Genomic DNA, 24621 nt, shown 5'->3' on the forward strand with positions numbered 1-24621 from the left:
CACTTCAATCGTGTCTGACTCTGTTCGACCCCATAGACGGCAGCCCACCAGGCTCCCCCGTTCCTGGGATTCTCCCCCTTCCTAAATTATCTGTTCGTTTCCACAGAAGTGTGGCTCTCCAAGGGTCACTTATTTGCTGTCTTTCAACCAAATGCCTCATGTTAAAATTCTTCCTTAAAATATTTTTCTTGAGTAACAGTCATTTGAACGTCTCTCAAGGAATTACTGAAGTCAAGAGTTAGTGGAGTAAAAAAATGACCAAATGAGAAAAGTAAATGATATGACAGGGAGAGTGAGGTGACCCCAAGTAGTGCCTCAGTCTCTGCCTCCAGAAATGAGGAGCTTGAGATGTACAGGGCTGCTCCCCTTCCTCCTGAACGTTTCTTTAAAATCAAGGTTGAGACACTATCTTAATTCCATGTGATGATTTTTACCCTCAGGACCAAGACAAGAGGGGAGCAAAACATTCTGTTACATCTTATAAACATGGAATTAGAACAGAAAAGTTACAGGAGCCAGCGAATTATTAGCATCCCTTAAAGTTCTAACTCTAAATGCTAACCTGCAAGGCAACTCAGTATCTACAGACTGTTGCATCATTTCTATCACCTACTACCTCTTAGGTGATCCTCATATTCCCTGATCTAGAAGAAATAAACAGGGCTCCATAATAAGACTTCAGAAATAAGCTTCTTGTGTTTCCTAGGATGATGCACCACTGCCTACTCTAAGAAGTAAAGATCCAGAGATTTACCATGCTTTCCTGAATCTTTGTGCTGAAGTTGGTTGATACCATGTCTCCTGATTTTCCTGAGCTGCCATTGTTGGGGAGTACAATTGTTTTCCCTCAAAGGTTTTGCTTCAAGCTAAAATAAGGTGATGTACAAAGGTGGACCCATGTTGGGGAGTACAATTGTTTTCCCTCAAAGGTTTTGCTTCAAGCTAAAATAAGGTGATGTACAAAGGTGGACCCATTTCCTTGGGATTTCAGAAACAAGCAACAATCTCTATAGCACAAGAAATAATAGCAATACAACAGTAATTAACACTACCAGTCAGGCAACCTGAAGTGGTCAGTAACTATTAATACATCATCTCCCTTTGCTGCTAATGGTGAACCAGTGATTTTCAACAGTGGCCGCTGCCAGGAGTCTTACTTTCTAGTTCTTATTCTGCCATCATTGGGGCAGAAAAAGGGGCAGGGAAAGGGGAAGTGTGTCTTTATGTTCTTAAACCTTTGATTATTTTTTAAAGACAAAAACACATTAAGTAAATAACAACTGCTAGAGGGGCCAGGAAGGACTGAGCAAGTTGCAAGTCTCTGTATCTGGAGAAGTCATTAAAGCAGAATCTGGAAAGAGACTAAAAACAGTCAAAGTAAAATATAAAAGGTTAACAGGGTAGTAAACTTTTTTTTTTTTTTGGCCTATTGTGTCATTGAAATAGTATTTTTTTTATTGTAGTAAGAATACTTAACATGAAATCTACCCTATTAAACATTAAGCGCCCAATACTTAGACTGTAAACAATCTCCCTGCAATGCAGGAGACCCGGATTCAATCACTGGGTTGGGAAGATCTGCTGGAGAAGGGAATGGTTACCCACTCCAGTATTCTTGCCTGGAGAATTCCATGGACAGAGGAGCCTGGTGGGCTACAGTCCATGGGGTCACAAAGAGTTGGGCACAACTTAGTGACTAACACTTTCACTTATTTTTTACAGTATTATCTCCAGGCACAATGCGGTATAAAGCTCTAGGACTTATTTCTGTTTAACATGAAACTTTATACCTTGGAACAGCACCTTGCAAATGCTCCTTCAGCCCCTGGCAACCACCATTTCATTGCTTCTACGTGCTGGACCATTACAGATCCTTTCTATAAGTGGAATTATGCAATATATTTGTTCTGTGATGGACTTATGTCACTTAGCAAAATGAACTGAGCATTTTTTAAAAAGCCAAGTGAAATCTTAAGAAGTAGTTAACTAGCTAAGTTAACTAGCTAGTTAGTACAAGGTCTTAAGATGTTTGTTGATTATAAACTATTACAACAGAATACTCGCAGACTATTTAACACCTTCCTCCCCCAAAGACTTTCGACAGAGAGATTGTGGCTAGCTAGGACTTGGATAAGAGTTTTATGAAACTGTTATAATCAGAGATCTTTGCATCACAACCTTTCATTATGTAGGTTCCTCCAATTTAAACTAATCATAAAAGTCAATAATTAAAGTAAGCATAAGAAAGTCATTTGCTAGAATGTCCCTCATAGGTTCATTTTTCACCTGCCAAGATTGAATTACCTCTTGTATATCACTAGGTGACAATAACAGGGAAGAAGCCAAGAGTGCATTTCAAATTAGAGGCTAAGAACTAACAGAGAGTATCTCACTAGCTCTAAAAGTTAGCTGAGGGCCACGAAGGCTAGCAGGGTTACATGGGCCAAGTACCCTATCTACAAGCAAAGTGAAAAACAAGTCAATGCAATGCTCGGTGATCACAGAAAACCATCATCTAAAATAAATGATGCTCAGCAGAGAAGACAGGAAAGACCCCTTCCTCAAAGTCTGTGCCTATTAACAGGCAATATTAACTTTAAAACAGGGTCAGTTTGGGATAGAGATGTAAATCTTGAGTACTTTTATATCTAAAAATATTGCAAAACACAAGACGGCTTCCAGTTTCCAGTGTGTCAGACACATAAAAGTAAACAGTAGCCATAAAACAGGAGCATTTTTTAAAAAGAAATTTCAGACGTCTGGAAATATTAAGTTGCACAATATGAAACAGCCATTTTTGTATATTAAAAGTCTGAACATCAAAAATTACACATGATTCCACCAAAGAAAAGGCAGGGCTTATTAATTTAATGTTAAGAATTAAAGTTTGAAGACCTGCTACAAGTCTTTGGTTTCATAAGGAGGTTTACTTCAGTGGGAGAATATTACTAAAGTAAGAAAAGGATTTTCAATATTCTGTGCTAAACGTATATCTCAAATCACACAGAACTGGGGCCTATCAGTATTTGCTTAAATAAGCCTAAGAATAAAGTTTTCCATGTATAACCAGCCCTTTTTCATTTTTGTCTAACATATGACATTCATCCCTAATAACATTTTCTATTCCCAATCAATTTCTCCATTCTCCTGGGGGAATGCTTGAATCCAGCTATTAATGGTAAAACTTTAGGTGCATGGACCTTCTGTGCCCACATACACCCCACTTCTCAATCTATTATTCACTGCTTTCTCCTACTCACTCCAGCCCTTCTCTATTGCTCTTTCTTTCAAACTTGGCACACTGACAGTCCCATCTGTCCGTGTCAGGCTCTCCCCACCCCCCTTCTTTTAATACACCAGTGATCTAATCTTTCTTGCCTAGAATGGGGGGATTCTGCTTAGCCCCAATCCCTCTGCCTTTCCCATACAGGTGAGTTCTGTTGTTCAAAGAATGCTTGACGGATTTTGTCATATAACTCTCCATTTCTGCCTTATTTAGACCTTGATCATTTGCTCAAAACCAATTTCACCTAGAAGGCATCAATAAACAGAATGTGAATGTTATAAATGAGGATAATTTTCTAGGGAGGAGTTGTACACACCTGCAACTTTAATATTAGAACAAAAAGGTTCACCTACACTGGCTAGGTTTCCATGTGGATGGATATTTTCTTCCCAGTACACGATGTACTATGTTCTCTCTGGAAGTATTTCAGTGGTACTTTTTTTGTTTTGTCTTTTTTAAAAAAGGTTAACTTTCTGGACTCTGGGAAATGTACACAGGCACTGAGTGAACTCCATCACGTTTAGTATTAAGGAAGTAATTTTAAGAGGAAGGGGACCGCAATGCGCCTTCAACACTTTTTCAGGATGGAGAGTTTCAGAAGAGTTTCAGGTACATGTCTGCCTCATTCTATCCGGCTGAATCCTTTTTCACTTCTGGTTCTGGAACCCTATGCCGCCAAAGGACTGACACACACAGATTATCTGATGTTCTACCGTTTCCAAAGACCCGGGCAGTACCACCCTCCGGCGTTTACATACCTGGAGTTTGCTATTTCCACTTTGGTTCTTGCCATGGCGGCTGCCCGTTGTGCGCCTTCGATCGCTCTGTCCACCTTCTCCCTAGTTTTTGTATTTCTTATTGGTATCAGCTGCTTCCTTATTCCACGGACCAGGATATTATTTTTGTATTTTCCCTCTTCCTTGGAGCCATCGGGAAAGACAGTGCAGCCGTAGCCGTGCCTCTTGTTATTTGCCCACTCGCCTTCGTACTTCATACCGTTGGAGCGCTCGCTGATGCCGAAGCCGGTGCGCTTGTCGTTCTTCCACTCACCCATGTAGATCTCCGTGGTGGTGGCGTCCACGTGGTCTTCCACGGGGCAGAAGTCACAGTCGACGTCGCCAAAGCTGATGGTGGAGTTGGCGTCGCTGGAGCTGATCCGGCTCATGGCTGCGTCGCTGCGGACCGAGCTGCGCTTGCTGGAGATGGACGACTTGGACTCGGACTTGCGCAGTTTCATGCTTCCCAGGAGGGAGCCCCGGCGGAAGAGGCCGCCCTTCTTCTTGCCCGAGAGCTCGGCGTCGGCGTGAAAGTTGAGCACGAAGCCGCCGCGGGTGCCGGCCGGACTGTCGGCGGCGGCCGCGGCGTCGTGGAGCACGCTGCCGTTGCTCTGCTCGCTGCGCAGCGAGGCCAGCGACGTGCGCAGCGGCGAGCGGATCACCGTGGCCATGCCGTAGGGCACGCTCTGGCGCACGCCGTAGCCGTGCCGCATGCCGCCGGCCCACTGGCCCTGGTAGGTACCTTCGAGAGAGCGCAAGAGAGCACAGCATGAGTCCGGGGCCGCAGATAGGCCGATGGGGGCGTGGGTGCGCACATGGAGAGCCCTGCGCGGGCCGGGGACTCAAGGCCCAACCCCCCACACTGCCTAGTCAACTCTAAGCCATGCTTCGGAAATTCCCTTTGTGAATCCCCACCCTGAAGTGTTGTGTCTAGGCCGTTTCTGTAATTGTATATCAGCTTTGGGGATGTATCCCCCAAACGAGTGTGCTGCTTACCTTTGGTAAAATTGAGAGGAAGCCAGAGGAAAATTTCCACTCTTAACCCTATGAAATTCATCTCAGAGCAAAGGTGTGCCTGACAGTGCCCATTAAAACTTTGTTGACACCATTTTTTCAATGAATATTATGCCTTCTCACGAATAGGATAATCTCTAATCTAAATCTACATAGGTTTTTCCGATAGGTGTTTGTTTGTTGTTTGTTTGTTTTGCTTTTCACTGAAAACATTTTACAAAGCACTGACTTCTAATACAAGAGAGTGATCATTAGAAAACTTTTCTCCCCTTAAATTAACACATCAAAACCCCCTCTGAGGAAGGCAGTGCAATAGCAGACGAAGAAATGAGCTCTATTTGTGAGCTGTATTTTTACTAATCTAACTGAAAAATGAAAGACTTCAGGTCTGGCAGTTTGACATTCCAACAAGCTCAAAGACCTAAAATTATTAGTGATCTGAATGATTGGAACATGAGTTGTCAAACAAGTTTTCTTACATTTTCTTTCTACCACATTCATCATGTTCTTTTAGGGCAGGGAAAACTATTTAATATTCAGGATTATTATTTAGTTTTGGGTGAACCTTTTTAAGCTGAGACGGATTTGACAAATAGAATATATATTCTGAATAGAGTGAACCATTATGAAAAAACGGGCAATTTGTTTTAACATTTTGTACTTCCAAGTGAAAAGGTCAAGATCTGTCCCATATTTGCTAAATTTCTGCTTTCTTCTGGCCATTCTCCTCATGGTTTCCCTAGCTTCTGCCACTGTTCTATGAACCACATCATAAACCAGAAACATTCTGAGGCCAGGCATTACTTCATAGGAGAACACAAAATGTCCACACTCCTAGCTGTGTGTCCTGTGGTATGTAGATGTTTGATGACTTTATAACAAACAGCTGTGGTGGCTAAAAAGCATGCACTATTTATTTACCTTTGGGAAAACTAAGATAAGGTCAGAGGGAAACTTCCATTCTTAACATTATGGAATTCATCTCAGAAGAAAGGTGTGTTTGACAGTGTACATTAAAACTTTGTCATCACCAGATCATTTTTTCAATGAATATTATGCCTTCTCAGGAATAGGATAATCTCTAATTTAAAGCATTTGTTTTCAGAAGTTTTTCTATTAAGTAAATTAGCAAAGACATTTAAAAATTAACCTGGAGCAACTTCCTAAATCATTTTAGGAGGAACTGGATGTTAAGATTAGGAGCTTAGAATTTTCTAAATTGAGTCCATTTCCTTTTAATTAAAGGCAAATTTTATATTAAACTAGCCCTCAAAGAAGTTACATGGAAATTTTAAGACATAATTACTACTGTATTCTTTCTAACTCACAAATATTATAGAAAGTAAATCATAACTGTCTTGACTTCTTTCAGTTTTTGGTTATATAGAGTTACTTTGCAGTATACTTTTCATTTCAGATTGCCATGAAAAAAGTTCCATTGCATGGCATACATTTACTTTTAAAATACTTAGAAGTGCTGCTTACTGATTATTTCATGCACTTAAAAGTTAAAGCCATAGTGGCTCCCAAGTCAAAAGTTTTGACTAATTGCAAGACTACCATCTCCCTCTGTTCGTTCTGACATATTTTTGGTATATAAATAGACAGTAGCAGGGTGACAATGACATATTGGGTTGGTCAAACAGTTCATTCGGGTTCTTCCCCTATATATCTGACAAAAAGCCCAAACGAACTTTTTGGCTAATCCAATACAAAGGGGGTCTGGTACTGTGAATGTCCTACTCTGGGTAGGTCTTAACATCTTAACCTGACATCTTAGAACTTTTGAGGAGGTGGGTGGGCCATGACTTTCCCAAAAGGATAAACCCCAGAGGATAAGACACTCAAATACAACATTTCAGATGAAGAAGCTTTCTACTCAGTATTAGCCATCTCCAAACACCACCACTGTAACCCAGAAGGAAACTGAAATTATTAGAAAATTGCAACTGATTTTCCCTTTGCCTAGATAAAAATTCAAGTTCTAAAAGTTATACAACCTGACTTACATGCACTAACACAAGCCACCTTATTTTAAAATTTTTTGTTTAAATAAACAAGGGACACTATAATCATTCTCCTCTAACTTTTCTACAAGTTAATTTTGCTAGAACAACTTCCAAACATACTGTTTGATATCAAGAAGTACTTACACTTTTAAAACACAACCACACTATCTTAGGAAATGTTTAACACTAAGCGGAAATGAACTACTAGTTTCCTTAATCTGCTGTCTCCAAAATAAGACTAGTATTTAGAATTTCCAAAGACACATTGCTTGAAAATCTAAGTGGTTTAAGGCAACAGCGATAACTAGAAAGTTTAGGTTGTTGCTTGACTGTAGTAGCAGAGAAGGCAGAACAATGGGATTGCCTATATTCCCATCTTACCCTGTTGAGAAACAGTACATGGAAGAATTCCTCCATAGAATTGCTAGAAACTAATTTACAGTCAAAGTGTTAGTGATTCATCTGAAATTTAAAGTAGGTTTAGTTTAGTCAGTGAACTTAAGTGGGGGAAAAGGGCCTCTTTTTCCTTACGAAGCAGGTGGGTTCCACCTGCTCCCTGCTGCTCAAAGTTCTAATTAGTTCCTCTCACTTTCTTACACATGGATGCATAGTTCATAAGTTTAAAAAATATTTTTACGGATGGTCTATGACTTTTCATCTGGGAGCTGATTTTCTAGATACAGCCATTTTCACTAAATAAGTTTGTAGTGGAAGACTTCCAATTCAGAGAGAATTCCAGTCAAATTTAGATTTAATGTGCCAAATTTAAATCTACATGCTATGAATGAAAATGTGCATGGACAGGAATGCATATAATTAACACAACAATGTGTCTTTCTAGATATATTCTAATAGTTCATGACAGGTGAAAAAACGAACCACAGCAGGATCTGAATTTTTAGCGAATATTCTGGGCACCTCGACTTGGATTTTGGGAACACTGTACTAACTATTCTTCCTTAATGTTCAGGGGGTTCTATTTCAGCAACACTTCATACTCAGATCACTAGTAAAATAAACCAAGTGATAGTTGTCAATGGAATTACAACTTCCTTCCTCCTGAGTTAAACGTCACCACAAAATACATGCAATCAGATTTTCTTAAGTCTGACAGAGGCTAGGGATGGACTTGTGGTGGTGCAGAGGCAAGAAGTAAAGCTTGTGGAAGTGATCTGTCTTATTGTGGCCAAAATCTTTGCAGGAAATAAGTTATAGCAATACACTTCCACTTAGAATCCCATTTTATGATTCAGGACTTTCTAATTAACTGATTGACATATGAAAGAAAGTAACAGTAAGAATTCAATAATGATTTTTAGGAGTTCCCCCCTTTCCTAATTGGTCGCATATTTGTTTGTTTTGGTAGAAAAAGAAAACCGCAGTCCTGTGGTAATGCCAAATTTTGAGGTTTTTAAAAAATTCTTTTAAAAGTTAGTTTTAAAACAGGAGGCCAATTATCCATAGTCACCCTAGACACTTATTCGAGCTTCTGCAACACATAAACAGAAGACCTCTACTGTGCTATATATATATTTATTGCTAGGTATAATGAATACCCTAAATCAAGAGATTTTGTTTAATGAGTAGTAACTTTAAAAGAAGACTCATTTATTTTTAGCCTTCCACATACTGAAGTAAAAGAACTATCCACCACCTTCTTGAAAGGTTGTAAACTAATGCACACGTTTGAAAGATAAGATTTGCATTCCACTTTTGAGCATGGAATTTAGTTATATTGTAGACCAGGGCCTCTGATAAAATCCAGTCACAAGCTAACACATTTATACGGGTGTCAACTAAGGTGCTCTGTGCCCATTGAGAACATTTAAGGGCCCTAATTTAACTACTGTGGAACTTGAAACTCATACAGCCCATACACAATTATTAGAGACAGTCCGCCCCCCCCCCCCCCCCCCGCCTCCACTTTTAATCCATGAGAACTATATCCTTTATTTATACTGTAGGATGAAAAGATGTCCTTTTTAGCCAATCCTACCATGCTGCCGGTTTGTATTTGAAACATGGCCCAAGTGTTCTGAGTAAGTGAAGTGTACAAATTGTTTAAGCTTTTATATAAGCAGTTGCCTGACTGGGGTTGCACTGGGCTGGACAAACTTTTAATTGGACCCCTTTAATATCCTCCAACTCTGAGCTGCAGAATTCCGAAATGTGACAACCCTTTTCAATTATGATTATTATCAGAAAATGTGTTTTGCCAAAGCATACGCCATTTGCCCTTCTCAGTTTATTACACAAGCAAATTCATCAGGTTTTGACACCTGTATCAATAATATATACTTTTCCTGGTTGGGGAAAAAAGTGTAGGGGGGGGCTCTCCCCTATTGTATACAAAATTTCTTTTGCAAATATTAGTAAATATTAAAATTAGATGAATTTTGCTCACAGCCAGCATACGGTTTTCCATCACATACCTTAGGGCAAACCGGCGATTCCCTACTGCTATTCTCAGGAGTGAAGTAGCTGTTAATTTAGCTATTATAGGAATACACCTTTCAATTGTATTTTTTAAAACATAGACTTCACTGTTCGTTTCTAAAATGTTTTCCTAGTAATTTTAACAGATATCTCCAGATCAACAATGATTACCTTCTTTTGATAGAAAACCGATACTTTAAGAAAGCGAAGGAATACCAGAAAGAAAACCCCGCATTCTTTGAACCCCACCTGCATCAGGTGGCCTCTCCACTCCCATAACTACGATTACTTTCCAAATGCAGCTCCGATAAGGAACAATTCCCCAACATCCCAGTTCTGGGGTTCTGGCTTCTATCTTTAGGCCACTAGAGGACCAGAGGCGAAATACGACTCCACGTGAAACCAATCCCGGGAGCTGTGCGCCGCGACCGCCAGCCTCCAAGCCCAGCGCGCTCGCTCTCACTCCACGGGAGTGGCGATTTCAAACCCGGCCGGGAGAGGGAGGGATCAGGAACGTAATGTGACGGGCTCAAGTGACAGCGTCCTCTTCCCAGTCCAGCCCTCCCGGGCGCGCTCCCTCCCGGTGGCAGCGCGGCGCTGGCGCCGGCCAGGTGTCTTCACGCCTTGTTCCCCCGGGTGTGGACACACCGCCCGCCCCCAGAACCCGGTCAGATCCAACCCCCAGCGCACCCGCCGCGTCCTAACGCCCCCTCCCAGGGAGAGTGGCCGCGGGAGGAGGGTAGGAGGCTCCCCCAGGTGTTTTGGCGGGTTTCCGGACACGTGCGCCTCGCGTCCTCCCCGCGGCCCCGCAGTCAGGGGCAAAGCCCTCCCCCAGCGCCCAGCTCGCGGGGCAGCAGAGCCGCCAGCGACGCAGCTCACCTCCGTCCCCGTAGGTCTCCACGCCGTACCCGTCCTGCAGCCCGTTACTCCAGGTCCCCTCGTAGCGGGCGGGGGTGCACAGGCTCTGCCGGACCCCGTAGCGCCCCTTGAAGCCATGTGACCACTCCCCCCGGTACATCCACTTGCCCTTCGTCTCCACCCCCAGCCCGTGCCGCTTGCCCTGCGCCCAGTAGCCCTGGTAGGTGTTTCCGCTGGGCCAGGTGTAGCCTCCGACCACCTCGAAGCCATGAGACCAGGAGCCCGAGTACTCGCCCTGGCCCTTGGGCCCCGTGCAGATGCCATGCCCGTGCGCCTTGCCCTCCTCCCAGCCGCCGCAGTAAGTGCCGCCATCGTCGAAGTCGAACCTTCCGCCCGTCATTCGGGGGGCAGCCCCGGCGCGCTCCCCGCGGGGGCACGGACGCGGGCAGAGCTGGGCACGGCAGGGTGTAGCTCGGGGGTGGGGGCCCGGCGGGCGAGCTCACGACAGCGCCCCGGGCAGCTCGTGCCGCCGCTCGGCTCCAGTCCGACGCCGCCCCCGTCCTCCCCTCTTCTTTCGTCGCCGCCACCGCCGCCTTCCTCCTCCAACTCCTCCTCCTCCTCCTTCGCCGCCGCCGCCGCCGCCCGGGGCCAGCGCCGCGCGCGAGAGGACAGCCCGGGCTCCGGAGCGGACCTTCAGCTGCTCCTGCCCGCCCACGTGAGCCGGGCGCCGCCCCGTGCCCGCCCCTCTTCCCCTCCCCAGGCGCCGAGGCCCGGCCCCGCGGCGCTCCCCTCCCTTGCCAGCTCCCCCCCGCCCCCGGCCCTGCCCCCAGCCCGGGAGCCACCGCTTCCCCGGCGGGCGGGCAGGGGGACGTGGGGACCGCCCGGCGCGGCCGTGCGGCGTAGCGGGATGCGGGTGGGCGGCGAGTGTGCCCAGGGGCGCGCGAGTGCCCGCCTGCCTGGAGACCGAGGCGCGGGCGTGGAGGGCGGCGGAGGCTCCGGTGTGTGTGTGTGTGTGTGTGTGTGTGTGTGTGCGTGCGTTTGGGGTTTATCACCGTGCTGGAGCGCCTAGAAGTGCGGCCACGTGTGAGTGGAGGGAGAAAACTCCGAGGCGCGTTTGTCTGCAAGGGCTTTTCGTAGTTGCCTGTTTTCCGGCATTCCAACTTGTGTATCGTGGCGTTTGTCATGCTCAGCTGTCACCGTGAATTAACATCCCCCGGATAGATGGTTGCATGTGAAAGAAGTCTGCGACAGCCTAGATATAATTGTGCAGAATGTTCTTTTACACCTACCCGTCTTGAAACACATGTGTTTGCATTTCTTTAATGAAGATCGGGGGGAGGGCAGTGCAGTTTGAAAAAGCACAAAATACATGGGCTCGGTTTTTTGGTTTCTAATAATAAAGAGGATGTCTTTAATCTGTCTTTGTAGGGATTTAGGTATTCGCGTCCACATCAGAGCCTGCTCCCTCTGAAGTCTTCTGTATTCTTCTAACAACCCTAGAAATTCTTCAACCCGGAGCTGTGTACTCAACAGGCAGACGGCTCAGCCTGTGTATGTTGTCTAAGTGTCTGGAATGTACACCTGGTTCCTCTCCACTGGCACCCACAATTTAAGAAAGTAAATAGACGCTTTCAAGGAGGAACATGGTAAGTAAAACACTGCTCTAAACTTACGAAGTCTGTGACCTACAAAACCGGGGACAGGTGTCAGCTGGTCTACTTTCCAGCTACAACACTGCTTGGTTGAATTCACTGTACACAACTCTTTTAAACCTCTATTTCATCATCATCCAAATGGGAATGTCAAGATTTACCTTTCACTTTCTAAGTAATAACTGAATTTATTGTGAGGGCAGTGTCAAGCCAAACGAGAGATTTGTTAATAGGCGAGTTGAAACGTCTGTATTGCCTCTGGGTAAAAGCAGGCACTGGTTTCAACCTCACCCTTAAAATCCCCATGGGAGATGTCTCTCTGTGGTGCATCAGTTCAGTTCAGTGTAGCCAGGGTCTTAGGTTGGCCTTTCAAGGACAGTATTTATGGTCTCCCTTAGACTTAGAGGCTTTTGCATGACAGAGTAAGCACCAGAAGCTGCCAAGGGTTCTCTCACTAGGTTCTGATAATCAGATAAAAATATAAGGACAGGTGTCAGAGAAGGCAGCAAGGAAAAAAGGAATCTAAACCGCACAGAAAAGGAACTGAAACTGACCTTGATTGGCTCTAGCTCAGGACTGGAGCTGGCCTTTCCTGCTTATCTGGCTGAAATAGTGAAAGAAAAATCTCAGTTTACACAGAACCAAATCACCAAAGAGGATTAGAAACCCTCATCCATGGCGCTGCCTACAGAGTTGCCAGGAATAGTGCTTACCCTAGTGGCCTGAAATAATTACGCACCTTGCTCAGCATCTTGTCCCCAGACTGGGGATTGATTTAGGCCACTGGGAAAATGAGGGCCCAGGATTTCGCAGCTGAACCATAATTCCATTTTTCTGTTACAGGGCACACCAGGATCAGGAGCTACTGTAGACATTTCCGTCTATTTTGGGGTTCTGTTTGATATGAGAAACTGTTATTGCTCAGGTCAATATACTTTTTTTTTCCCCCTCATTTTTGAACTGGCTCTCTTTGTAGAGCAACCTTTGTTTCTTTCCTTTTTTGATTTTTTACCCACTCGTGTGTTAGGGTCTACATACATGAATATTTGAGGTTTACACTTTTGTTTGCAAGCAGGGTAGAATCATTTAATGCTGTGTGTGTGTTTGCATGTGTGCACTCAGTTGTGTCCGACTTTTTGCGACCCCATGGACTATAGCCCATCAGGCTCCTCTGTCCATGGGATTTCCCAGCAAGAATACTGGAGTGGGTTGCCATTTCCTTCTCCAGGGGATCTTCCTGACCCAGGGATTGAACCTGCACCTCTTGCGTGTCTGGCATTGGCAGGCAGATTCTTTACCACTGTGCCACCTACTCTTCCTAATTAGCTCTCAGGCAGATGATGGACTTTCTGAAATATACAGCACAGAGTGAGTTTCTGGCTAATAGACGTGAGTGAAGTCCATCTATGGTAGATGGACAAAGGGTGGTGGTATGGACACATCCTGGGAGAATATGGAGATTTGAGGATGACAAAAGATATGACCATTTAGCCCTTAATCTCTTCCTCTTGCTATCCCTAATAGATGTCTTCCTTGGAAAGACCCTTCATTAAAAGAAAGACTCCAGCACCAGATGTCTGCTATTTAATTTCAACTAATCAGTCCTAACTCGACTCTGCCACTGACTCTCTTCATGGGTGAAAATTAGTATCTAATTTTTGGTAGCTCACTGAGCAGTTTTTGGCAAAGTAACCATTCAAGCCATGCTTCCATTTGTCTGCTATTGTCCTGGTGGGATGTTTCTCCAGTCTCACTGATGTGTTCATTAATGTCAGTGTTCACGTTCAATGGTGGTGATTGGCGAAGACAGGGAACAAGAACCAGGAAGAAGAAGAGGCGCTGACAGTGATGGCCCCGCTCATAGGAGCAGTAGAATAATGCTGCAGTTTACTAGCTGGGGTTAGTAATGTCCTCATTTTCCCTCTCACTCTGAATCTTTGCCCTGGATAAGGGGGAGTTGAATTTAGCTTTAAGAAGGGATTAGTAAGAAGAGAATGTGAATGTTGGTTTGACAGGTGGGGTGGGGGAGGCCACTAAAGCCCAGGGGCCAACAGCCATGCTAGCACTTGCTTTTCCTCCATGTTCAAAACCCAGCACTAGTAGGTTTCCATTCTAAAAAAACATAACAAAAACTAAGCCATTTGAGTGTGAATGTTACTAACAACGTGGTGGTGAGGATATTTGGATTAGAATTTTATCTTTTTTTTCAAGCTGAGGCTGTGTTTAAAATTTCATCGGTGATTTCCCTTTATTTACACATTAGAATTATTGAGAATTTTTAATAAAACTACAAATGACAGAAAGCTAACCTGAAGGTGTATGTTGTCTAAGGTGTGTTTATTGATTCAAAATGTAAGAGAGCAAATAGAATTAAAATTACTTGATTTATAAGTCAAAGCTAGTATTACTACTGTAATATATAGGATGGATAAACAAGTTCCTACTGTATAGCACAGGGACCTATACTCAAGATCCTGTGATAAACCATAATGGAAAAGAATATGAAAAAGAATATATATATATATATATATATATGTATAATGGAATCTCTTTGCTGTACAGCAGAAATTAACACAACATTGTTATTTGTAAATCAACTATACTTCAATAAAATAGAGGACTGCATGCATGCTCAGTTGCTGGAAGTCGTCTCTTGACTCGAGACGTAATGGACTGTAGCCCACCAGACTCCTCTGCCCATGGGATTCTCCATGCAAGAATAGTGGAGTGGGTTGCCATGCCCTTCTCAAAATAGAGGATTACTAGCATATTTATAATAAAGCATTTGTGAAAATTTAAGAAATTTTCCCACAGTAAATGCAAAAGTTAAGAAATTTAGCCAGAAACTTTGTAGACAACATGAAGTCAGAAGAGGAAGCAAATTACAAAATTAATGATTTTTAAAACTTTGAAGGAAATTATATTATGCTACATTAGGTACTAAATTCTTTACATGCATTAATTAATTTAAATCTCATAATAACCCATTGGTTAGTACTAGTATTATTACCATTTTACAGAAGAAAATCTGGAGAAGTGAATGGCTTCCCACTCCAGTATTCTTGCCTGCAGAGTCCCATGAAGAGAGGAGCCTGGCAGGCTACGATCCATGGGATCGAAAAGAGCTGGACACGACCGAGCAACTAACATGACGACAGAAGAAAATAAAGTTTAAGGACAATTTTGTGTCCAGGATCGTTCGAGGTAGAAATGGTTGAGCTGGAATTTAAATCTGTCTGACTCTATTACCAGTCTTTAATGGCATGTGGGTGAGAGCTTCCAAATGGGGGAGGAGGCAGGTAGGTGGAGACTGTAAGGGGTGGTAAAGATGACCTTTTTATTTTATAGAACAGCTACGTGGATAATAGTGATGTTGCTATCTAGAATTAAACAAATGGTGGAAGAAGAGTAAATTATAGAGGTTGGGAAGATAGGTTCATATCGGAACAGATGATCCAGAAATATATCTTAGAGATGTTCAGTAGGCAGTTGTTAATACAGGTCAAGAACTAAAAGTAAATTAGTCAATAAGTAAATATAGTTGTCCTCAGTATCTGTGGAATATTGGTTCCAGAACCACCCCTCTCAATAACAAAATCCACAGTGTTCAAGTCCCATATATAAAATGGCACCGTATTTGTATATAACCTATGCCTCTCCTCCCATATTCTTTAAATCCTATCTAGATTTATTTATAATCACCAATATAATTCAAATGCTATATAAATAGCGGCCAGCATGTAGCAGATTGAAACTTTACTTCATGAAACTTTCTGGAATTTTTATTTTCCCAAATATTTTTGATCTGTGATTGGTGGAATCTATGGATGTTGAGTTTCATACAGCATAAGGAGGGCCAACTATAATCTGTGAGCTCTTTTTCTGAAAGCTGTTTTTCAGTAGCCCCTCCTTTTGAGACTTGTACTGTTCATGTTAGCCCACTCTTTACGAAGCCAGAAATTTGCTCTGTGCTGTATATTTCAGAAAATCCATCTTCTCTAGATCAGTCTCCTTGTTCATCCAGGACCAGTGGCTTATCTGCTATTCCCCCACCTCCTGTCACTTCCATTGTCCCAGGCTACCTCAGCCTGGCCTCACCACCCATCGCCTTTTTCAGCATCATGGCCTTTATCTTAAAGCCCTTGCACACAGCCTGGGTTGTCCTCTGATTCAGACATAGGTCAGTGCTGAAGACTAGAACTTGACAATGTGACTCGTTGAAAACGCTCGCTGGTCTTTTCCATTCACTGAACAAGCATGGACTCTTAGTAAAGTCTTCACTCCTTTGATGCCCCTCATGCCTTCCTGGCCCTTCCCTGTCCTGCCTGAAGAACCCTACTGCATCTTTTCCACTGCATTTTCCTTTCCATAGTGACCTTCTGGTTCATCCGCCTGCCCAGTCCTCAAGCCTAAATCAGTTTCTCCTCCCTTGCTGATAGGAAGCCCCTTCTGGGAATAATCACAACATTTACCAGTTGCCATTGCAAATCATGGGTGGTAAACCTCAGACCAACCCCTCCACACTGCATGGCAGATCACTTCCCAGGAAACTTCTAGAAGCTCATTACTGTCTTCAAGCCCTTCTCAGCCCCAGTTCTTTCCTATTTGTCTTCTTCCTCCTAGAGAAAAAGTGGTAACCCATGGGAACACCTTTCTCTCTTAAACCTTCCACTGGTTCTCATTTTCTTCCTTTCACCACCACCTCATCCCAGAGGTGAAGATGTCCTTTTTCCTCTCCAAGTTTTGGGTCAATTCCTTCTCTTTTGAATATACTTTAATTTCTTTCCTTCCACCCAACAGAGGTACTCGTATGTCTACCATGTTAAGACAGCCCTTATTTCCCGGTTCTGCTTTCACCTCGACTCCTGTCCTCAAAACTGCACACCTCCTTGAATGAGTAGGTTACATTCAAGTCTTTCCTCCCCACCTCTCCTCACACCAGTTGATGTGGGTTTTATGCCCACCAGTCTAGGGCAGCTTGTTCAGCCATTAGTGAGTCACTCAATCATGTCTGACTCTGTGACCCCATGGACCATAACCCACCAGGCTCCTCTGTCTATAGAATTCTCCAGGCAAGAATCCTGGAGTAGGTTGCCATTATTTTATACAGGGGATCTTCCCAACCCAGGGATTGAACTCATTGCAGGTGAATTCTTTTCTGTCTGAGCCATTTAGGGACCTCCCAGTTGACAGCTATGATGGCACCTCTTCAATTCTTCTGCTAGGAGTGGCAGCTGCGAATTTGATACTGGTGAACACTTACCTCCCTCGGATTCTGTACAACCCACATCTCTTAGCTTATCTCTGTTCTCCCACCCCCTGTCCTCCCACTTCAGCTGTCTCATTCCCTGTGTGTTTTGCTTCTGATTCCTTTCTAGTCTCCTTAGGCTATCTTTTGTGTCCAAAACATTAGCTTCATGGTGTCCAAATTTTGTGTAATTACTGGATACTTGTTGGCTTATTTTATACAACTAGGCAATCCTGCCCTAGGGGCTAAGAGTCTAATTTAGAAGTAGTCTTATTCTGATATAAAAACATCAGCTGAGCCTTATTTAAGTCTCAAGGGCAGTTCTTCAGTTTTTCCTATGATTTGTCCCTTGTGGTCTCTGCCTGTTTTTCCTAGTGGGCAGAGGTCCACTGGACTTAGACAGCATATGTGTCCAATGACAAGGCTCACAGACGGTTCAAGAAAGGTCTAACAATGAAAAAGGTAATGACAAATTAAAGAGAGACTTAAAATGGATAGCAGGCTTCCCTGGTGGCTTAGATGGTAAAGAATCTACCTGCAATGCAGGAGACCTGGGTTTGATCCCTGGATCTGAAAGATCCCCTGGAGAAGGAAACTGAAGGTGATTTAAAGCAATGGAAAGTTTTCCCATACTTTTGGATTGAAGAATTAATATTGTTAAAATGGCCACACTACCCAAAGCAGTCTACAGATTTAATGTGATCCCTATTAAATTACCCATGGTATTTTTCACAGAACCAGAACAAATAGTCATAAATTTTATATGAAATCACAAAAGACCAAAAGCAATCCTTGGTGGGGAGGGAAGCTGGAGGCATAACCCTCCCAGATTTCAGACAATACCTTAAAGCTACAGTAATCAAAGCGGCATGGAATTGGCACAGAAACAGACATCTGGGTCAGTGGAACAGAATAGAGAGCCCAGAAATAAACCCAGACACCTAGGTCAATCTTTGACAAAGGAGGCAAGAGTATATAGTGGAGAAAAGACAGTCTCTTTAGCAAGTGGTGTTGGAAAAGCTAGATAGTCACATGTAAATCAGTGAAGTTGAAACACTTCCTTACACAGTATACAAAAATAAACTCAAAATGGCTTAAAGACTTAAATATAAAAGAAGGACACCCTAAAACTCTTAGAACATAGGCAAAACATTCTCTGACGTTAAGTTGTAGCAATGTTTTCTTAGGTCAGTCTTCCATAGCAATAGAAATAAAGGCAAAAACAAACAGATGGAACTGAATCAAACTTAAAAGCATTTTCACACAAAGGAAACCATAAACAAAATGAAAAGACAACCTATGGATGAGGAGAAAATATTTGCAAATAATGCAATCGACAAGGGCTTACTTTCCAAAATATACAAATAGTTCATACAACTCAATAACAGAAACCCGAACAGCCCAATCAAAATGGTCAGAAGATCTAAATAGACATTTATTCAAGGAAGACGTACAGATGACTATTAGGCACATGAAAAGATGCCCACATCACTAATTATTAGAGAAATGCAATCAAAACCACAATGAGGTATCACCTTACAGTGGTCAGAATGGCCATCATTAAAAAGTCCGCAAACAATAAAAATGCTGGAGAGGGTGTGGAGAAAAGCCCTCATACACTGTTGGTGGGAATGTAAATTGGTGCAGTCACTATGGAGAAAGGAATGGAGTTTCTTTAGAAAACTAAAAATAGAGTTACTATATGATCCACCAGTCCCACTCCTAGGTATATATCTGAACAAAACCCTAATTTGAAAAGATACATGTACCTCAATGTTCATAGCAGCACTTTTTACAATAGTCAAGACATGGAAGCAACCTAAATGTCCATCAACAGATGAATGGGTAAAGATGCATTATGTATATACAATGGACTAATACTCAGCCATAAAAGAGAATGAAATAATGCCGTTTGCAGCAGCATGGATGGACCTAGGGATTATCATACTAAATGAAGTAAATCAGACATAAAAAGGCAAATATATCATTTGTATGTGGCATCTAAAATATGATACTAATGAACTTATTTACAAAACAGAAACCCGGCTTGCTGCTCCTGCTGCTAAGTCACTTCAGTCGTGTCCGACTCTGTGTGACCCCACAGACGGCAGCCCCCAGGCTCCCCCATCCCTGGGATTCTCCAGGCAAGAACACTGGAGTGGGTTGCCATTTCCTTCTCCAATGCATGAAAGTGTAAAGTGAAAGTGAAGTCGCTCAGTTGTGTCTGACTCTTCGTGACCCCATGGACTGCAGCCCACCAGGCTCCTCTGTCCATAGGATTTTCCAGGCAAAATATGATACTAATGAACTTATTTACAAAACAGAAACCAGGCTTACAGACATAGAAAACAAACCTCCCAAAGGGGGAGGGGTAAATTAGGAGTCTGGCATTGGCAGGTACAAACTGCTATACATAAAATAGATAAACAACAGGGTCCTACCATAAAGCACAGGGAACTATGTTCAATATCTGAAAATAACCTATAATGAAGAAGAATATGAGAAAGAATGTATATACGTATAACTGAATAACTCTGCTGTACGCCAGAATCTAACACAGCATTATACATCAACTACGCTGCAATTTAAAAAATTATTAACAAGGGAGGTGAACAGTGTTGCTGAAAGCACAACTAAGGAGTAAGTAGTTGCCAAGTGACTGCTCGTTGAAGGAGAGAAAAACACAAAATCCATTATTAGACAGGAAAGAGGTGTATAATATAATTGGGGAATGAATGGTTCCAAGAGATCTGAGATGGGATTTGAAACAATGGCCCATAATAGAAGAGGCAGCCCTCTGACTGAGTGCCACTGGGGAATGCCACATCCTTGCCAAGTGCTGCAGTCCAAGCCCACATACCACCTTGGCACGTACACCTCAGAGACCTGGTGGATTCTTCAGATACTGACTGCATTCCAGATAAAGCTTCAATTCCTCTTCCTTGCCTTAAACACATTCTAGAATGTTTGTCATCGCTTACATCTCACTTATTACTTTCATATGGCAAACACTTTTTAAAGCTTACTCAGAAGGAGGAACACTCCAGGGGGTGGCCTTGGGGGCGCACAGCTCAGATCTCCCTCCCAGAGAACCTGCAGCTCAGAGGGAACATGGCAGACAGCCTTCAGCTGCTGTGAGTTCAGATCTGCTGTGGTGTTCACACCAAGTCCATGCTCTGCCTGGGACATCCCCTTCAATGTAAAGGCAGGGCTTCCCTGGTGGTTCAGTGGTGAAGAATCCACTTGCCAGGGTGAGAGACACCAGTTCCATCCCTGATCTGGGAAGATCCCACGTGCTGCAGAGCAATTAAGCCGGTGTGCCACACCTACTGAGCCTGTGCTCTAGAGCCTGGGAACTGCAACTACTGAGTCCATGTGCTGCCTACTGAGCTGGTGCACGTAGAACCTGAGCTCTGCAACAAGGGAAGCCACCACAATGAAAAGCTGTCTACTGCAGCTGGGGAGTAGTCCCCATTCTCTGCAACTAGAGGAAAGCGTGCACGACAACAATGACCCAGCACAGCCAAAAATAAATAAATATATAAAAAGTAAAAGGCAAATGGCTGGATCTCATAAACTCTGATCTATAACTCCCCCCTGACCCTGGCCCACCCCCCAAAAAAGACAGGAAAAAAATAAAGCAGAGCACCTGGTAGGCCTCTTGGATTCTGGGAGCAATACCACACGTAGAAACAGCTCCAGTCTACATGCTGAATGACATGGAATGAAGGCTGCCAGCTTTGAGAGGGCTCAGAGCAGGAAAGCGTTTTGCAGGAGGCCGGGGCTCTGGTACTAGCAGCCCTTCCTCTTGGGCCATATCATCAGGCAGATCCTTTGGTGTTAGTGTTTGGTGTAGGTGGTGAGAAAAGATGCAATGTGAAGACTGTGGTGAGGCCCAGTGGAGGGATCACAATGCAGGGCTCTGGAGTGCTGACACAAGGCCATAGAATCTGCAGAAGAGAATTATAGAATTTTTGAGAAACAGTTACTTGACTTTAGCAAAAAAAAAAAAAAAAAAGGAATGCTTGACCGTGGGATACCAAGTGACTATTACTTTAGAATTTCCCACTGTGAGCTGGGTCCTGCTAAGACAAAGTTGGATGAAACCATAGCACACATAAAGGGTAATGGTGACCTACACAAAAATACCCGAACAATATAATGATGGACAAATCCAGTTGCCATCTGTTGTAAGATGAACGTGGTATATCCAAGATCAAGATGAGCAGAACCAAAGGACACAAGAAAGCTGCAAGAACAGGTTGCCCAGAGCCCCATGTGGCCCTAGGATTGCACTAACATTCCTTACCCACCATCACCTATGGGAAAACTAGGGTTCCATTTGACCAGTTGAAGGAGGAAGAGAAGCCACACTTGGTTTATCAATGGACAGGCTATTATGTGGATAAAGCTGAAAATGAATGAAGGCTGCATTATAGCTCCACTCAGGAGGGGTCTTGAGAGTATTCAGAGAGGGAAAATCTTTGCAAGGGACAGAGCCGTGAGTGCTGAACCTGGTCATCTATTTTATGGGAAAGGAAAAGTGGCCTGAGGTGGGGAACATATATAGATTTTAAGCAATGGCCAACAACCTGGCCATCTGGTCAGAGGTCTGTGAGGGAAAGGACTGGAAGGTGGTAGAGCAGACATGTGGATGAACATGTGGGAATGGGCCCTGAGTGTGAAGAATTTTGCGCTACATGTCAATGGCCTTCATGAAAGGGACACTGAGAACCCAGGACTCTCCAGCCGATAGCTGAGCACAGTGGGACTGCTTGAGCTGGACCATTCCTTCTCAACACAGGCCGCCTCTGCCAGGCTTATATTTTCTGTGCTCCCCACTGACCTGGCTGAAATGTTCCCCACTGACATTGACCTGGCCAAGCTACACAGCAGTCTGAATTCTCCCTACTAAATCCTGCTTTCTTCCCTCTTTCCTTTCATAGGTTTCAGACCTGTGTTGTGACCCAAAGACTCTGCCCACCTACTCCTGATTCCTTTGGTCTTATCCCTCACATGTGTTCACTTCAGTATATCTCTTGTGTGTCTAATTCCATCCTGACATCTGCTTGTTGAAGGATCTAAACTGATACACCCAGTGATCTTTCAAAAATAAGCACATACATAAACATGTTTATGTTTACAGGTGGGCGCCATGGTCAAAGAGAGATGAAAGTCTGCTGTATTATTTGAAAAGGTACATGCACCCCTATGTACCTTTAGTGCTATTCACAAGAGCCAAAATATTAAACAACCTAAATGTCCGTCAACAGATGCATTCATAAAGAAGATGTGGTACATATACACAATGGAATACTACTTAGTCATAAAAAGAATGAAATAATGCCATTTGCACCAACATAGATACAACTAGAGATTATCGTACTAAGTCAGAGAAAGCCAGATACCATATGATATCATGTATATGTGGAATCTAAAATATGTCTACCAAACAGAAACAGACTCATAGAGAATAGACTTATGGCTGTCAAGGGAAAGATGATGTAGGGGAGAGGATGGGTTGGGAATTTGGGATTGGTAGGAGCAAACTCAACAACAAGGTCCTAATGTATAGCACAGGGAAATATATTCAATATCCTGAGATAAACCATAATGGAAAAGAATATGAAAAAATAATGTATAGGTTTGTATAACTGACTCATTTTGTAGTTTAGAAGAGATTGGCACAACACTGTAAATCAACTATACTTCAATAAAAATAAAAATAAAAAAGTCTGCTTTGGAACTTAACAAAATTGAATTGAAAATCAGATTTTTATGGGTTCCTAAAAAAGAATGAAGAAGCTCTCTGTGTATTTATATGGAAAAATCCCCAAGATCTATTAAGTGGGTAAAAGCAATATACAGAATAATGTATGTAACCTGTTGAATTTTTCTGCACGTGTATCTGTGTAAAAAGCTGTAGGGGAGGATGGGCAGGGGGAGAACCCTCTAAAGATACAAATCAAACTAAAGGGGATGGGAATGGCCATGCTCATTAAAGAATATTTTCATTTGTTTTTTTTCTTGCACCTTGAAATTGTGCTACCTGTTAATAACTACACTGAAATGTCAGTCTTCAACATTTTTGCATGTTACTATTTTAAAAAATCAATCCTTTATATGTTATTGAACATAACTTCCCATTGGCATATGAAATAGTAACCTATATACAGCAGTGAGTGGACCTGATAAACCTAGAAAGAAGAAAGAAAGATAGTGCTAAGTTGTGTCTGACTCTTGGGATCCCATGAGCTGAAGCCTGCCAGGCTCCTCTACCCATGGGATTCTCCAGGCAAGAATACTGGAGTGGGTTGCCATTTCCTTCTCCAGGGGAACTTCCTGACCCAGGAATTGAACTCAGGTCTCCCACATTGCAGGCGGATTCTTTACCAGCTGAGTTACATGGGGACCTGATAAACTTACGGACTCTAAAACTTAGTCTCCCAGATGGTAAAAGACTGCGTGATCCAGATGGCTGGAGCAATTTCTGACTCACCAACTGATGGAATGATTCATAGCTTCTCTGTGTGAGTGTGACAGAGTGGACATTTAGAGACTTCCAACTGTATGCTGTATTTCAACTGTATACTGAAAACTAAGATCATGGCATCCAGTCCCATCACTTTGTGGCAAATAGATGGGGAAACAATGGAAACTGTGAGAGATTTTATTCTGGGGGTGCTTCAAAATCACTGTGGATGGTGACTGCAGCCATGAAATTAAAAGACCCTTGCTCCTTAGAAGAAAAGCTATGACCACCCCAGAAAGCATATTAAAAAGCAGAGACTTTGCCAACAAACATCCGTCTAGTCAAAGCTGTGGTTTTTCCAGTAGTCATGTATGGATGTGAGAGTTGGACTATAAAGAAAGCTGAGCACCAAAGAATTGATGCTTTTGAACTGTGGTGTTGGAGAAGACTCTTCAGAGTCCTTTGGACAGCACAGAGATCCAACTAGTCCATCCTAAAGGAAATCAGTCCTGAATATTCATTGGAAGGACTGATGGTGAAGCTGAAGCTCTGATACTTTGGCCACCTGATGTGAAGAACTGACTCATTTGAAAAGACCCTGATGCTGGGAAAGATTGAAGGCAGGAGGAGAACGGGACGACAGAGGATGAGATGGTTGGATGGCATCATCGACTCGATGGACATGAGTTTGAATAAGCTCTGGGAGTTGGTGATGGACAGGGAAACCTGGCGTGCTGCAGTCCATGGGGTCACAAAGAATCAGACATGACTGAGCGACTGAACTGAACTGTATGCCGTTGTATTAGTCCCGGCATGGTTGCTGAGCTGAACGAGTTGCTACTTCTGTAAAGAAGTATGCACCACCATTTC

The 24621-nt window shown here is 43.2% G+C and overlaps 2 protein-coding genes across 10 annotated transcripts in view; one reads left to right on the forward strand and one right to left on the reverse strand.

Moving 5' to 3' along the window:
• Window positions 1-11046, reverse strand: part of JPH1 (junctophilin 1) — a 92585-nt gene extending 81539 nt beyond the window's left edge. For 6 of the 7 annotated variants that reach the window (XR_009497079.1, XR_811164.3, XM_005215520.3 and 3 more), the window contains exons 1-2: window positions 10401-11046; window positions 4045-4804 (exon numbers count right to left, since the gene is read on the reverse strand). Coding sequence is in view for 5 of the 7 variants with exons in the window: in XM_005215520.3 (XP_005215577.1) it covers window positions 4045-4804; window positions 10401-10779 (1139 nt within the window). In the remaining 2 variants the exon portion in view is untranslated. The remainder of the gene's footprint in view (window positions 1-4044; window positions 4805-10400) is intronic. The other variant, NM_001192887.3, reaches the window with a different exon arrangement.
• Window positions 11047-11207: 161 nt separating this feature from the next.
• Window positions 11208-24621, forward strand: part of GDAP1 (ganglioside induced differentiation associated protein 1) — a 50003-nt gene continuing 36589 nt past the window's right edge. For all 3 annotated transcript variants that reach the window (XM_059893340.1, XM_025001727.2, XM_059893343.1), the window contains exons 1-2: window positions 11208-11377; window positions 11808-12025. The gene's annotated coding sequence lies outside the window, so the exon portion shown is untranslated. The remainder of the gene's footprint in view (window positions 11378-11807; window positions 12026-24621) is intronic.

The sequence above is a fragment of the Bos taurus genome, chromosome 14 (assembly GCF_002263795.3).
Source record: "Bos taurus isolate L1 Dominette 01449 registration number 42190680 breed Hereford chromosome 14, ARS-UCD2.0, whole genome shotgun sequence".
NCBI lineage: Eukaryota > Metazoa > Chordata > Mammalia > Artiodactyla > Bovidae > Bos > Bos taurus.